Raw genomic sequence first — 14430 nt, 5'->3', positions numbered from 1 at the left:
CTACTACATACTTCACAGGCTTGTGTTTCCATGTGCCTCTCTCTGAAAGCCTGGAAGAGGCCTTTCCATATACATATATATATATATATCTATATAAGACCACTATAGCTGGTCACTTGTGCAAGGATTTGTGCCTAAAATCTCCATTTACCATCACAACATGGGCCAAACCCAATTTTAACTGTCTGCTCCTTCAATCAGGATTCAGGGGAGCTGTTGCATTGTTCAATGACAAAATTATATCGAAAACAGTTCGCATGTGGATGAGAGAAGAGTCTTGTGCTTAGAAGGGGACGGGTCCATAGTAGGCGACGTAAGCTGCCACAATGCCGGCGGTGTCAGCCATCTCGTCACAGGCGATGTTCAGCTCACACACCTCTCTGAGGCTGGATGTTAAAGGAGAGAAAAAGCGTCAGGAGGCTTCTAGCATCTCAGGATTCACGGTCTTGCTGTTGTGTCTCAGTATTTTACTTTTGACTTGTTTTTTTTACAGGAGAATAAAACATAAAATGATTATCTGACCCTCAAAATGAATTTCAACATCCATATTCAAATTTCAAACTTTGCATGTGATGTTAGTTTGTAGAATTAATCTCCAAATGAATCGCAGCAAAAACCGAGTGCGAGCAAAACATTAGCTACTAGAGTGCAACATATATTGGTGCTGAATTCTTCAGGTTTATAACTGTACCTTTCCAACTGGAGGGGGCTGAGGTCTCCTGCTGGAGCAGCTCTTCTTCTCCTCAGGAGGACGGCAGCCAGGTCTCTCTTCACAACCACTTGAGAAGCTGCGTGGACAAACATCACAAACTCAGACTACACAGATATTCTAAAACTCTACGTTTTTTCTAAAACCATGCAAACATTCTGTCTGGAAGCAAAAACAAAATGGCATACCTTCAGTACTGGCTGACTCTGAGGAAGATGAGGAAGATGAAGAAGAAGAGGAAGAATCAGAAGCAGAGGAGTCAGAAGCAGAGGAGTCAGATGCTGAGGAGTCAGACTCAGAAGAGGTGGACTCAGAGGAAGAGGATTCAGAGGAAGAGGATTCAGAGGAGGAGGAAGAGGAGGATGAGGAGGAGGAGGACGAGGAGGAGGAGGAGGAGGAGGAAGAGGACGAATCAGAGGCTGAAGAGTCGGAGCTTGAGTTTGAGTCGGATGCTGAAGAGTCAGAGGAGGAGTTTGAGTCAGATGCAGAGGACGAGGCTGAATCGGACTCGGAGGAGGAGGAAGAGTCAGAGGAGTCAGAGGATGAGGAGGATGAATCCGGGGCGGCAGCTGCGGTGTCAGCTGCAGGGTCAGCAGCTGCGGGGTCAGCAGCTGCAGCTTCAGCAGACGTGTCGGCAACATCGTCAACTACGACCTCGGGCTCAACGGCTGACGGTCACAGAAAATATTGTGCTTAGATTCCTACAAATGACTTTGATTTTGAGAATAAACAGTTTCTTCATATACAGCAATGACGAGATGAGCTTGTCCTTACCTCCCATGGACCAGCACACCGACAGAAGCGCACAGATGGAGAGGAGAGTCAGAGTCTTCATGGTGCCTTGGAGTTTGTGTCTCGCTGTAGACAAGCTGTTGGTTTCTTGAAGGCTTGCTCTTTGCTTTCTCTCGAAGGCTTGTTGTGCTTCTTTCCCTCAAACTGAGGTCAATATATACTGTAGTCCACCTCCTTCCAGACCAGACCCACACGTTGAGATAATCCTCTGATTGGTTGGGGAATCAAATGTCAACATTTCCGCTTCCACTTGTCATGAAAGCTCCCATAAACACCCACGCAGCCCTGGCACTGAGTGCAAAAACTCATTCACCCGCACACAGGCTTACAAGGCTGTAAACATTCTTGCCATTCAGCTCTATGAGTGCGTGTACTGTGTGTAAACCTGTACGGGTACGTTTAGCTTCACCAGACATTAATGCCAGTCCTAGATAAATATATTAATATAAGGAAAGTAAGATTAACTTTACCCTGCTCCACAATGCACATGCATAAATGTAAATATGCACACACGTGGACAGAAATGACTGATGTGAAATAGATCATCTTTTATTTTGAAAGAACTCAGTTAAACTGTGGATAAATACAAATTAAATTACTGAATTGACATCTTAAAATAGTTTCTGTCTTCGGTTTCCGGGTAAACTGAACAGTATTTTTCTCATATTTTCTAGTTCCAACAAAAATGGAAGCATTTCCCTTTCAGTCATTTTCTGAGGTCAAACCAATCATTTCTGTTTACCAATCCTGTACATCCCCGTCAAATTCCAGTCAATCCTCACCTCTCATCAGGGGGTATAAATAATACAACAAACCCCTGAAAGTCCAAATCAGTGCTGTTACTGATCTATAAAATACCTTTCAGATGTGATTGGATTTTAATCAGGGTAATCAGAGGTTTGTGTTGCCTCTTTAACATCAAGGTTTCCAGATCTTCCGTTGCTGTTATGTTACTATACTCCTTGCCCCAGATTTGATTTCCCACCCCCACAAACCCCAAACTATAGCCTGAGTCGACTACAAGCTACTAATCGAGTGACACGGAACAGCACTGAGCCTCATTATGCGACAGAGCTTAATTAGAGTGTTGCAGTGTCCCACCAGAACCGCAGTCAGTCACTATTTAGAGATCCATCTCAGTCCAGGTCTTGGCCAGATTCATGCACGGCCACGGCTTCCCAACTCCAACCAGTGGCCCGATACACAACCTCGCTTGATGTATTTAAGCATACATACAGCTAAATATAGGCAACCCAGCGATATGCATGTGGCTTTCTGTTTGTGCGATACAGCTCAAGTGTGGATCCAGCTGTGGTTCACAATAAAAAAAAATGGTATTTGGAGGTTATAACTGGAATCTCAACCATATTGCAACTTAAATACTGTCTAGATAACCAAACATTTATGTATGCATATCACTTCGCTTATATATTTATATATATCTCAAAGGCTCCAAACAGTGTCATCTATCATGTAGTGCTGATGTAGGGTGACCTTGGTGTCCTTCGTGTTTCGTAGTCTAGCGTTATTCCTGGTGTCAGGGATTTGTCTTGGAACGTGTGCCATGTAATTTCAATGTCTGGTCCAACGTTCATTTTTGTGGATACACTTCATTGCATGGGGGGAGTGGAAGGGGGATAGTTGGGGAAAACAATTGCCACAATGTCCCTGAGTAGGCAGGAAACACAGTGTCTGAGGCATTTCTGCTTTGGATCAGTTCCTTTTTTTGTTGATGCATCTTGGCTCTGAAATAACACAGACAATGAGGAATGATGCTGCTCCTGGTTCACACATTCTCTGTCCAGCAGACACTGGAGAACACACACACAGGTGCAAATACTGATAAACTGTGGCCATTGTGTTATAAACCATATCAGTGGTATGTGTAGATCACCTCTGCTGCTAAGCTCTATTGACTTCTGTGGAGTGATTTTATTTTATTCTGTTCATACATGTGTACTGGTGAGGTCGGAGCCTCCTGTTATACTGTGAAAGGGCATTTTGTTGTTTTATGGAGAATCTCTGTGGAGATTTTCCCACTTCACAAATGCCAGGAGTGCTTTGCTTTTCATTTTTAATCACACATTTCTTCCGTCCTCTCACATCATTTAGGGAACATTTACAGGAATCACAGACATATCACAGTTTTAGAAAATTACCTTGAGTTGACACATCTAGACGATAGTGTCTGGCTCTGCGTCCCTCCACCAGTCCACCAGATACGCTTAGACTGAGCGGCAGTAACGCTTCACACTGACCCTCATAGAAACTTTGCAAAAATGAATTGAAACTCAGAGCAACAGAAACAGAAGTAGCTCTTTCAGTCCTATTCTTGTCACACCACTCTACTTGACAAAACTTCATGTTTACATCAAGATCAATGAGTTCTTTGGTTGGTATGTAATGCTGAAGTTTATTTGCTGTGTTTGTGTATTTGAGTTATATTCATGTGTATGCAGGGTTGCACAGGTTGTTTTTCCGTCCGTGTTCCCTCCGTTTTCCCTCCACACCTGCCCTGCATCAGTCTCGTTAGCCCTGCCCTGCTCCCTGTGTCTCCCTCAGCCAATCAGCTCCCAGCCTGCTCGTGTCTTGCCACCTGTTCTTTGTTGTTTCATTAGTTCAGTTTGTATTTAAGTTCTGGTTTTCACTTCAGTCTTGTTGGGTCATCTGTTCCGTATTGTTTTGCCTGCATTATCGTGAATAAAGCCTTTGGGTCCATCTCCTGTTACTCAGTTTGCTGCTCTACTCATTTATAATGAGAGTTAACGTGTTATAATGAGATAATGGTTCTCATAATAATGAGAATGAGTTCTTGCAAATATTTGATGCTGCTGCTGAAATGGATGCACATGAACGCTTGAAGGACTTGAAGTCTTACTTCCTTTTAACACATAAATGAAATTCTGCTCTTACAAAGCGACCTGGATGGCTCGTTATCAGCATGTGGACACTCTGAAGGATGTTTTCCATTCTGCGTCTCATATTGGAGAAAGAACCAAAGTGACACTCTAGATGGGTTTCTGAAAGATGGGATGTGTCTGTCACAGTACAAGCACTTACTATTATGAGAAAACTTTATCATTATAACGGAAGAGGTTTGCTTGTTATAACAAGAAAAATGTAAGGCACATTTTTACATAGAGTGGCAGTTCTGCACTGCTGAAGGTAGTAATAGAAGACGGCACACGTGGTCTCAAACTCACTGTCAAACACTGAACCCACATTATTAATAACAGTGGTGTGTTTAATATATTAAGTGGACTACAAATACAACACAGAGCCTTTATTGTGGTCAACTGAAGCTGCATTTTTATTATAATGTTAAAAGTTCTTTGTTTTAAATTTCCTTCTTTTGTCACTGACATCTTTGTTCCACTTACATGAGTCACAGCATCGTATCACTGCAACAAACAACTCTTTAAATGAGCAGTTACAGTCGTGCATTCAGTTTTTATTTTAAACCCTCGCTGTGCGTGTGGCAGCTCACAACAGAGAGGAAGTTTCCCGTTTGTTTTTTTTTTTTTTTTATAGCGTGCTTACCTTCCAGTGCTGACCCAAATTACTTATAATACATTGTGACTACATACACAGCGGGGTCCAAAACTCTGAGACCACATGGAAAATCTCAAATATTTTCATGTAAACCTGGAAATGATCAGAAAGTCTGAGGTTTCAGAAACATTAAAAAACACAAGAAGTTGACATGTAAAATGAAGAATATTTAAGATTCTGCACTATTTTCAGTAACAAGGAAAAAACAACTTAAATATTTTGCTTAAACAACCATTTAATCTTCTCAACTTCAGACTTTTTTCTTACTTATTAGAGACTATAGAAACCAGTTTCAGATGATGATTTATGAGCAGTAACTTGGGAATGTAAGAGTCTACTGCTCAGTTTAGACCAACAGGACCATGAGCTGCAGCAGATTTACTGTATTTTTAAGATCAAGCAGGAGATGATGGACAGAGTTGAGACCAACTAGCACTGATAGCTACCACGCATGCAAATACAAGTGGCTGAGATTGTGACCTCCAACTTTTCCTCATTGGAATTTCCACTGTCACCAGTGGTAAACTGTATCACTATGGTAACATGATAACCATGATCTGACCCATTATAGCTACAGATAGCTATATATAGCCTGCCAGAGGACTACACAGTTAAATCAGTGGCAGGTGTGATCACATTATCTCTGAGAAAGGTAGAATATACTGGTCTGCTGCACTACTGTTCTGTGTAACAGCATAACAAATAAATGACCTTCCATTGTGTAAATAGAGACAGACAGAATGGCAAAGTTTACAGTCTGCTGATGCTTTTACTGCTACAGCTGTTGACCAGCTGTTTACCTGCATCCAGAACATCCTGAGTCTGGCAGGACCACTAAATAAATATCATTTTAAGAAAACAGAGCATCTGTCAACTTGAGAAATGTCTCTGTACTCCTGAAAAAATAAGGATAATGTCGAACCACATAATACGAGCAGCAGATGAAAAGAATAATTCTTTAAAATTTCTAAGCACATACGTTCTTACCACTGTCTCATAATTCCACTGTATACATATTGTATACTGGCAATAATTGAACGTTATCCTTTTGTATGTTTGTGTAAATATATTTTTGTGGAAAGTGTTTTATGTGATCATTCAAACTCAGAAAAAAAAAGATTTTGGTCACCATATAAATTCATATTCAGCGTGCTGAAAAGCATCAAATCAGATTCACAGTGTAAGCTACAGCAGGTCGCACTAATTTTAGTCATTTTAGAACATGTGTTAGGTATGATGTAAAGCCTGGAGGAGCTTTACATGTTTATCAAAATGACAGTAAAATACACACGTATAATAAGTGAGCATATTGTTTAATCACTGGTGTGAGCTGCAGTTAAAGGACAGGTTCACAATTATTCAAGTGTGTCTGAAACCAACAGTCAGGAGCTCAAATGAACATATGAACAGTTTTTTTCTTGCTGTGTTGATTCCTGCTGTTCATACTGACCATTAGAAGATCCCTTCATGATGCATTTACAATGGAAGTGATGGGTCCAAAATCCACAGTCCTCATTTTGAGCAAAAATGTATTTTAAAGTTTATCTGATGATAATATGAAGCTTGAAACCATCTGAGTTTGTTAAATAAGGTGGAAATCTTCTGCAGTTACAGTATTTTCATTACAAATGCTTTTCTGTTCCGCTGTAGTTGAAGGATCATAAAAAAGAGGGAATTTGGCACTAAAGAGACAGTAACTTTGAAAGATGCTAAATTGATTTGTCTAATTTGGACAGCTGAAGCTTCATATTAGCTTCAAATAAACTTTTAAATGTACAGAAGTTGGGCTGCCAGCATGAACAGGAGGAATGATTACAGCAAGAAAAACATGTGTCAGTGTTCACTGGGGAACTTGACTATTGTTTTATTTAAAAAAGTAGTTATGCCAAGCAGACATAAGAATAAAGGCTAACTGCTTTATAAAGGGACAATATCTTACTTTCCTCTTGATGTTATAAAACTAAAATATGCTCTCATGTCTCTTTTATCCGCAGACTCCCATCAATTCTTTATCCAACATTGTCTCATGAGTGGATTGTCTCAATTACAGCCGTAAACAAACTCAGATGGCAGGCGACACACACTGTATATTTCCATCTGGTCCCTGAGAAACGTCCACCTGCCAGGCTTTCCCAATTCCGCCGGATGTATCCGCTTGGCAATACAACACCACTAATTACACTGATCCTCGTCTAGGCCTTGAAATTCCCTTCTTGCCTGAGAGAATATTTCTGGGACAAGCCCAAACTTTTTCTCTCTTGATGTCCACAGCCCATCTGTTGTTGTTCTAGAGAGCTTTTATAGGCTTTATTGCTAAATACTCTCTCTTTTATTCCGTCTTTAGAGCCCGTTATGTCTTTGAGTCAAGTATCATTAGATTAATTTTTGAATTGATGACCTACTTTCAAATGTATGCGATTGTGCTGCCTCTGTGATTCCCTCACATTCCTCACTGGAGGTTTTCATGTTAGTTTATCTTGTACAGATGATGTTTTTCACTTTATTGACACACTTCCACAATCCAGGATGACTCATATGAGAAAGTACCGCTAACTACTGCGTCTTCACTGCCATATATCCATGACTTCCCAGTCTGCTCTCTGTCACTCTCCCTGAGGTCGGTGTGTTGTGGTTCTGACAATAACATTAGTGGACAGACGAACAAACTCCGCCAGATCTCTGCAACTTGTGGCCAGTAACCTGTGGTCGGCTAACTAGACCGCAGACGGGCTCACACTCGCGTAAACAGACAAAACATAACATACACGGAGAAAGAATTGAGGACACATGACACACACACGCACACTTTGTATTGTTTCCTTTGTGCTGGAGGGAAGACATTATGGGAAAAGACAGTCAAGTTCATTCATTTTATATTCCGTTTTTTATTCCGTTTATAAAATATGAATTAATTGACATTTGTTCATCCGGTCTTAGAGCTCTGTTTTGGCCTCTGCTCCTGCCTGTTTCACCTCCTGAAAGATGTAAGAGACGAGTGTGATGAGTGTGATACAGCAGCAGATACGTGAAAGACAGGAAATGATAAGCTAGTATCTACCTCAAGGTATTTATTTAACATTTTCTGTTTTCACAGATATGATCAAATCTGCTGTAAAATGTCCTTCGGTGGAAAGCTTGAAGGAGGGAACTTTATCCATTTCAACATTTGCACATTTTGAGACTATTTACGTTCTGCTTCATTTCTATAATCTGCTAAATCAGAAAAATATAGTATTTTCAAAATGTTCTGTAATAAATGCAGAAGAAGAACAAGGACAGACACAGAATTTCTAAACCACATTTATCAGGTACAAAAAGGTTATTTATATTTATTCATAATCAGCTTATTCAGTTCTTTGGGAAATTATGGTTACGCCTGAAGCAAATGTACTGATGTAATGTATCTGCAGCATCGAGAGGGTAGAACTGTTTTATAAATGTGGTGAGTTTGGTGATTTTGACAGTGAGTAATTGTGTGGAAGCTGTGGTGTATCAGGAGGTTAATGATAAAAGAAAAACTCTACATGAGAAGCAGCTGTGACGGAGCTTGAAGGAAGGTTTTTTTAAGAAGTATGACATCATCTTATCATCATGTTTCTTTCAGTGAATCCTTTTCTTGTTTACAGTATCTGACTAAAATCAAAGAGTTTGGCTGAGATTGCATCGTGTCATTTCAAATGGAAATGATTGTTTCCATTTGAATTCAAGAGGAAATTCTGCATCTAATATAATATAATCAGATTTCAATCTTTTTTTTAGTGCAGCTGTTTAGTGATGTCCTCGCAATAAACTAGTCGCTCTGTCTGGCTGTAAGGCCTCAGACACTGTCACACCCAGCGGGAGCTCTGTGTGTGGTGTAACAGAGCAAATTAGTGCACATAGTGAGGTTTCCTGTCTCTCGTGTGGCACAGTGACGACAAGAAGTGCTTTTGCTCTTGGTGTCCATTGCCGGTGTGGCTCAGCTTCACTGTCCTTTCTGCCAGTTTCTCAAACATTACAAGTGGAACAGAGTGTTCCTGTTTTGTTTTTATTATACCATTTCTTGTTTTTTTTGTAGTTAATTGTTGTGCTGCTTATTTTAAGCTGATTTATGGTAGGGCGCTCGACACTTTTTATAAGTGTCGCTCGACAGAAATGGCGCATTTTTGACAGAAAAAAAGTGTTGCTCAACATTTTCCTTTCATATGGTGCACCTGGAGAATTTAGTTATGTCATAGACACTGTCATATTTTGTTGTGCAATGTGATTGGGTAGTGTTACCTACGTCGCCATGGAGATTATAGTTTCCACTCAACTTCCTTATTAATATTTTGGTCTGTAACTTTAGATAACTTGTAATGTCCTTGTTTAATTAGTTCTGGTTGGGATGATATGATGTAACTACACAAGCTGGCTGGAGGATAACATGGTTACCATGGAGATGATTAAAACCTTTCATCGAAGTAAAATTGAAAATGTTGTGTAGGTCTTTCATTTCTGTTGAGCGACCCGCCATAAATTAACCTTTACACTTGGCTGAAAAGTCAGTCGACATGTTAAGAGAAACTGCTGACAGGTCGGTTACGTTAGTAGCAGCTAACGGTCTCAGAGATGAGTTCAGCTTACAGAGGTCGACTAAGTTTATTTCTTTCTAGCTACACAACCCAGTTTTTTTTTTTACATTTTCAAACCCATCTTTTGAGGCAATTTATCAGATTTTGTGCGTCTCCTTCTGGAGCCACAAAAGGCTTTATACAACTTTTTAGCGCATATGCGGCAGCGTTCCTCAACACCTGTAAACCAACGTGTAAAATCAGTAGAGTTCCCCTTTAAAGGTTCTCACCTTCAGTTCCCCTCGCAGGAAGGACTGGCAGAACTCCCGTACTCGCTCGGCAGAAATCTCTCCTTCTGGAAGGAGCCACTTCATGTCGGAGGCACTGTCGTAGATGCCAACTCGTGGGAGGTCCTTAGACTTGAGGCCGAAGTAGCCCAGTGACTTAAAGTTGGACTTCACTGCTCCATTGATCAGCACAAACAAGAACTGCAGAACAGAGTCAGTTCATTTGTTAGATTGTTGTTTGATTGTTTCAGCCTACTGTGCCACATACTTAAACACTTTTTTCCTCTGTAAATTAGTCTGAATACTCTCACCTTGCCTGTGAACTCTGGGGCCAGAGCTGCCAGTTGCTCCTTGAGGTCAGTATATTCTTTACTCCCCCTGTTAGCAAAAAGCAGGAGGTGTGACTTCACCTCTGAACTGAACAGGCCCACTGCTGTCTGGGGAGGAAGAAATCAAATAAAAATCAATCAATAAAAAAGAAACAAAGATTAGACAGACTGTTAAACATTTTAATGATTATAATGCAGAGGTGGACCCACCACTTGGTTGTATTCTGTCAAGTATCGGACCTCGTTGATTGTGATAAAGTTCACAAGACCTTCAGATTCTAACTTCTTGGCCTCGGCAAGTACAAGGTTCTCCTGGTGGTTATCTGCCTGGATCACATCACGCCATCATCATACGACTGATTGAACTCATCACATTTATCATTGTGAAAGACGGCTCATGATGTAAAACTGATGCACAGTCATTAAGGTGTAAAATACCTTTCTGAAGATTGTGATGGTGTCTGAGTCGACGCTGTAGTCAGCCCACACCTCTTTCTCAGTGCAAATGGCTACAGGGACTGAGTCGACTACTTTCGCAGCTGCCACAATTTCCTTATAGCCATGACTCTCCTCTCCCTGAAATATAAAAGGGAAAGACACATATTATTGTCCTTTTTTAAATGTCTTTTTCTTTCATTAATACATTGTGTTGTACTGAGCATACCTTTTGTCTTTTTTCTTAGAATTTGTGAATTATTAGACCTATACTGTGCCAATAAGGCACATTTTAAAAAGAGGGGGACGTATTCATACATGGGTCGGATTAAACATCTGTGCCAGGCGGCACTTATAAGACCCCCCCCCCCCCCCCCACCATGCACTGATGTGGTGGAAAGTTAAAGTATACTCACTCAAGCACTGTACTGTCGTTTGCACTCACATACTGTACGTCACTTTTATGCTACTTTAAACCACATTTCAGAGGGAAATGTTGTACTTTTTACTACACAACATGTATTCCACAGCTGTAATTACTTGCTTGCAGATTATGATGTGTTTTACATAAAACTGACCAAAAGCATATAAAGTAAGTAAAATTATAACTAGACCAGCTGTAATGTTAAAATACAGCTTACATGTTAATCAATCTGAAATAATAAAGTTACATAACTTTAAAATATAAGAATTACCTGAGCTCTTCCGCTGGTCATTTTGTTGATAACTTACAAACTTTTAGTTAAATACATTTTTGAATGGAAGACTTTCACTTGTAATGGAGCATTTTTACATGATGGTATTACTACTTTTTACTTTTTCACTTAACTTAATACATCCTCCACCGCTGCACATCATAACCACTATATATGTTTTATAAATGGGCTTTTTATTCAGAACCATCTGGAATTTGATTTTTTTTGATGCAACACTTTACCCGTGGAGGTTAGTGTTGGGAATAGGAGTGGGTTTTTTTTTTTTTTTGATGTTTTCTTCATCTCAACAAGAATTTTTCTCTCTCTCAAAGACCACCAGCGGGTTTGGGGGACACACATCATAATCTCCTGTTAATTCTTTCTCTTCAAAGCAAAAAAATAATATTAATAAAAAGAAAATGGAATGAAGGTGGCAGAAAGAGAGCAAGTGATAGAGAAACAAACACACCGGGAGGAGAGATGAGACTGACCTAGAAGATGGTAAATCACGGTTATTTCTGAGACAGTATTGCGTTCACTCTGGCGATCCATGTTATCATTTTGCAGCCTGTAATATGTGCTCATTCACCGTGAGTCACTGCACAAATATTTTGGTCTTCCTTTGCCTTCAGCATCACGGACCAACTACTTTGTTATCCTTATGTGCTCTTCTTTTCTCTCTTGCACGCTCCTCTCATGAACCCTCTCTCTGCCTTTGCACTTGTTTATGAGAAGGTCAATTGAGCCAATCCCACAAGACTTCAGATACGTATGTATTTCCTGTCCAGTAGCCTGCCATCTTCCCTGGCACACAGATTCTGGCCAAAGGGCTCGCCTCTGTGGGACAGACAGCCAGCCAGCCACCCTTTGTCCTCACAGCACCAGCGCTGCCAAAGGTGTGGCCACAGGAAATATATCTTTCTTTGAAATCTATTCATGACAGTATCGCCAAGACGGGTGCAAACAAATGCAGTATTTTTGGCGATCTCACCGTCTCACTCTTTGCTAATTTGTCTGGTTATGTCTGGTTTGTCACATGCATGTTAGCATAATAAAATAAACCACAAAAAAGTCTGTGTGGGTTTGTTTTTAAGATGACTTGTTTCTTTGTGTGACCTCATTTCCTTTTTGTCTGACCTCCAGGAATGCGATGACCACCACTTCAGCAGAGTCAATGAAGGCCTCAGCAGCGTTGGTGTCAGTCAGCCTGGGAAGGGCACTGTCTGTGAAAGAAAGACACAGAATTACACAAAAATAGTAAATGGACTGCATTAATATAATGCTTTTCTATCTTAAAAGACAAAGGCGAGGCGCTGGGCTGACCATCAACAGAAACTCTGTAATGCTCAAGGTCACGTCGACATATGGACAGGAGGAGTAAGGAATCAAACCCTACAATTAGTGGGGAAGCCGCTCTACCTGCTGAGCCACAGTCACGCACTACTTGACACATAATTCTACATAGTTTGCAGTCGTGTCATTGTCATAACAATACTAAGAGTCTACAAGCATGCTTGCGGCTCTGTGAGGTTATACTTAGACACAGCGGTGGTTTGAGCTGAAAACGCTAAAATGCTAAATGTTTGTAATGTTTACCATGTTCACCATTTTAGTCCAGCATGCTAACATTTCCAATTAGCACTAAAAAAAGTACAGCTAAGGCTGATAGGAATGTCATGAGTTTTACAAACCAAAGTATTGGACAACTTCAAATACTGACCTGATGACGGCACCATATGAAAAGATAAGAGGTCGCCAAAGTTATCACAATTCATCCTGAGCGGGACGTGAATGTCTACACAAAATTTCATGGCAATATATATTCAATAGTTGTAGAGATTTTTCACTCAAAACCACAAATGTGAACGTCATGGTGAGCAGATCACCAGAGGATTCCTCATCTGAGGACCATGAATGCTTGAACAAAGTTGACATGGGAATGCATCCAGTAGTTGAAATATTTCAGTCTGACGGACACATTGCCATCCCTAAAAACTGTATATTAGTAGATCAGTGTTGCAACACTTCATATTGAGAGCAGAGAGAGGAGCACTAGATTACAAAAATATGTATATACATTTATTATACATATACATGTTATGCATATAAATTATATTTAAATCAATTTACCTGTCTCTGTGGCAAAGACAGAAGACACCAGGAGGGAGAAACACAGAGTGAGCAGCATGTTTCGACTTCACAGGCCGGCAGATAAACCAAAGGAAAAACCAAAAAGACCAGACAAGCTGCTTGACTCTGTTTAAAGAGTCGTGTCAGCTCTCTGACGGTCGCCACATGGCAGCTGGAGGTGGGTTGTGATTGGAGGCTTCATGGGAACCAGCCAGGTGTTCTTGATAAGTTGGGGTGCTGGGACATTGGAGTACGTGTCGCTGTAGGACAGGGGACAGGTGTGTGTGTGTGGGCCTGTGCTATTGCAGAACGGGTCAATGATACAGTGAATTTCTTTGACTTTTGCTTTCCTGCATCCAGCGTGTCCACACAACATCACTCACCTTATGTCTTGTTAGTAGCATCTTAACAACTTTGCTCTTAAAATGTTTTGTGCTGCAATGTGTTACATAAAGTTGTTGTGCGTAGGAGGCTCAGTTGGGTAACAGTCATGCGTTATCCCCAGGCAGGCTGCAAATAACCAGTAAGGAGACGTGTGACCAGTGAAGAATGGGAGATTAACCAGGCTGCATTTTGGTGTGTTCACCACATGAGGGACACAAGTCCTACCCAGTTTATTCATCATCATGCAGCCACACTTAGTTAAGTATTTTTTTTAATTATAGTAGGAGAATATGTGATGTTTGGAATTACAGCAGGTATTTGAAGACAAAATAAAATCTGCATTTTTTGGGGGGGGGGATAACAGGTATGTATTTCAATGACTGTAAACAAATATATCTGAAGAATTTACACTAAACATCTCTTGATAGAAGGAAAATCAAACTGTTATGAGAACAAGATTTAATCAGCTGTATAAGTGACTGAAGGTGACCTCAGTCATCATGAAATGTCACCATGAACTCCATGTTATGCTGTTTTTATATCATGTGAGCAGTCACCAGTTATATATCCAGACTAGTGTTAGGC

General features: G+C 40.5%; 2 protein-coding genes across 3 annotated transcripts in view; both read right to left on the bottom strand.

Annotated features, from left to right (window-relative positions):
- Window positions 1-3925, bottom strand: part of bglapl (bone gamma-carboxyglutamate (gla) protein, like) — a 4179-nt gene extending 254 nt beyond the window's left edge. Inside the window, exons 1-5 of one of the 2 annotated variants that reach the window (XM_042393107.1) lie at window positions 3661-3925; window positions 1484-1709; window positions 898-1377; window positions 692-788; window positions 1-386 (exon numbers count right to left, since the gene is read on the bottom strand). The exon at window positions 1-386 is cut by the window's left edge and continues 254 nt beyond it. In XM_042393107.1, the coding sequence (XP_042249041.1) occupies window positions 284-386; window positions 692-788; window positions 898-1377; window positions 1484-1544 (741 nt within the window). In that variant the 5' untranslated portion in view covers window positions 1545-1709; window positions 3661-3925 and the 3' untranslated portion in view covers window positions 1-283. The remainder of the gene's footprint in view (window positions 387-691; window positions 789-897; window positions 1378-1483; window positions 1710-3660) is intronic. The other variant, XM_042393114.1, reaches the window with a different exon arrangement.
- A 4020-nt stretch (window positions 3926-7945) lies between these two features.
- LOC121885706 (endoplasmic reticulum resident protein 27) lies at window positions 7946-13574 on the bottom strand. Its single transcript, XM_042395408.1, has 7 exons — window positions 13462-13574; window positions 12469-12554; window positions 10640-10777; window positions 10412-10528; window positions 10184-10309; window positions 9876-10073; window positions 7946-8028 (listed from the first exon to the last, which is right to left on the bottom strand). Exons 1-7 carry the CDS (start codon window positions 13517-13519, stop codon window positions 7987-7989), a joined length of 765 nt encoding a protein of 254 aa, XP_042251342.1. The 5' UTR covers window positions 13520-13574; the 3' UTR covers window positions 7946-7986.
- Window positions 13575-14430: the final 856 nt, after the last annotated feature.

The sequence above is a fragment of the Thunnus maccoyii genome, chromosome 2 (assembly GCF_910596095.1).
Source record: "Thunnus maccoyii chromosome 2, fThuMac1.1, whole genome shotgun sequence".
NCBI lineage: Eukaryota > Metazoa > Chordata > Actinopteri > Scombriformes > Scombridae > Thunnus > Thunnus maccoyii.
The sequence above is the reverse complement of the archived record's forward strand: the minus strand, read 5'-3'. Positions and strand labels throughout refer to the sequence as shown.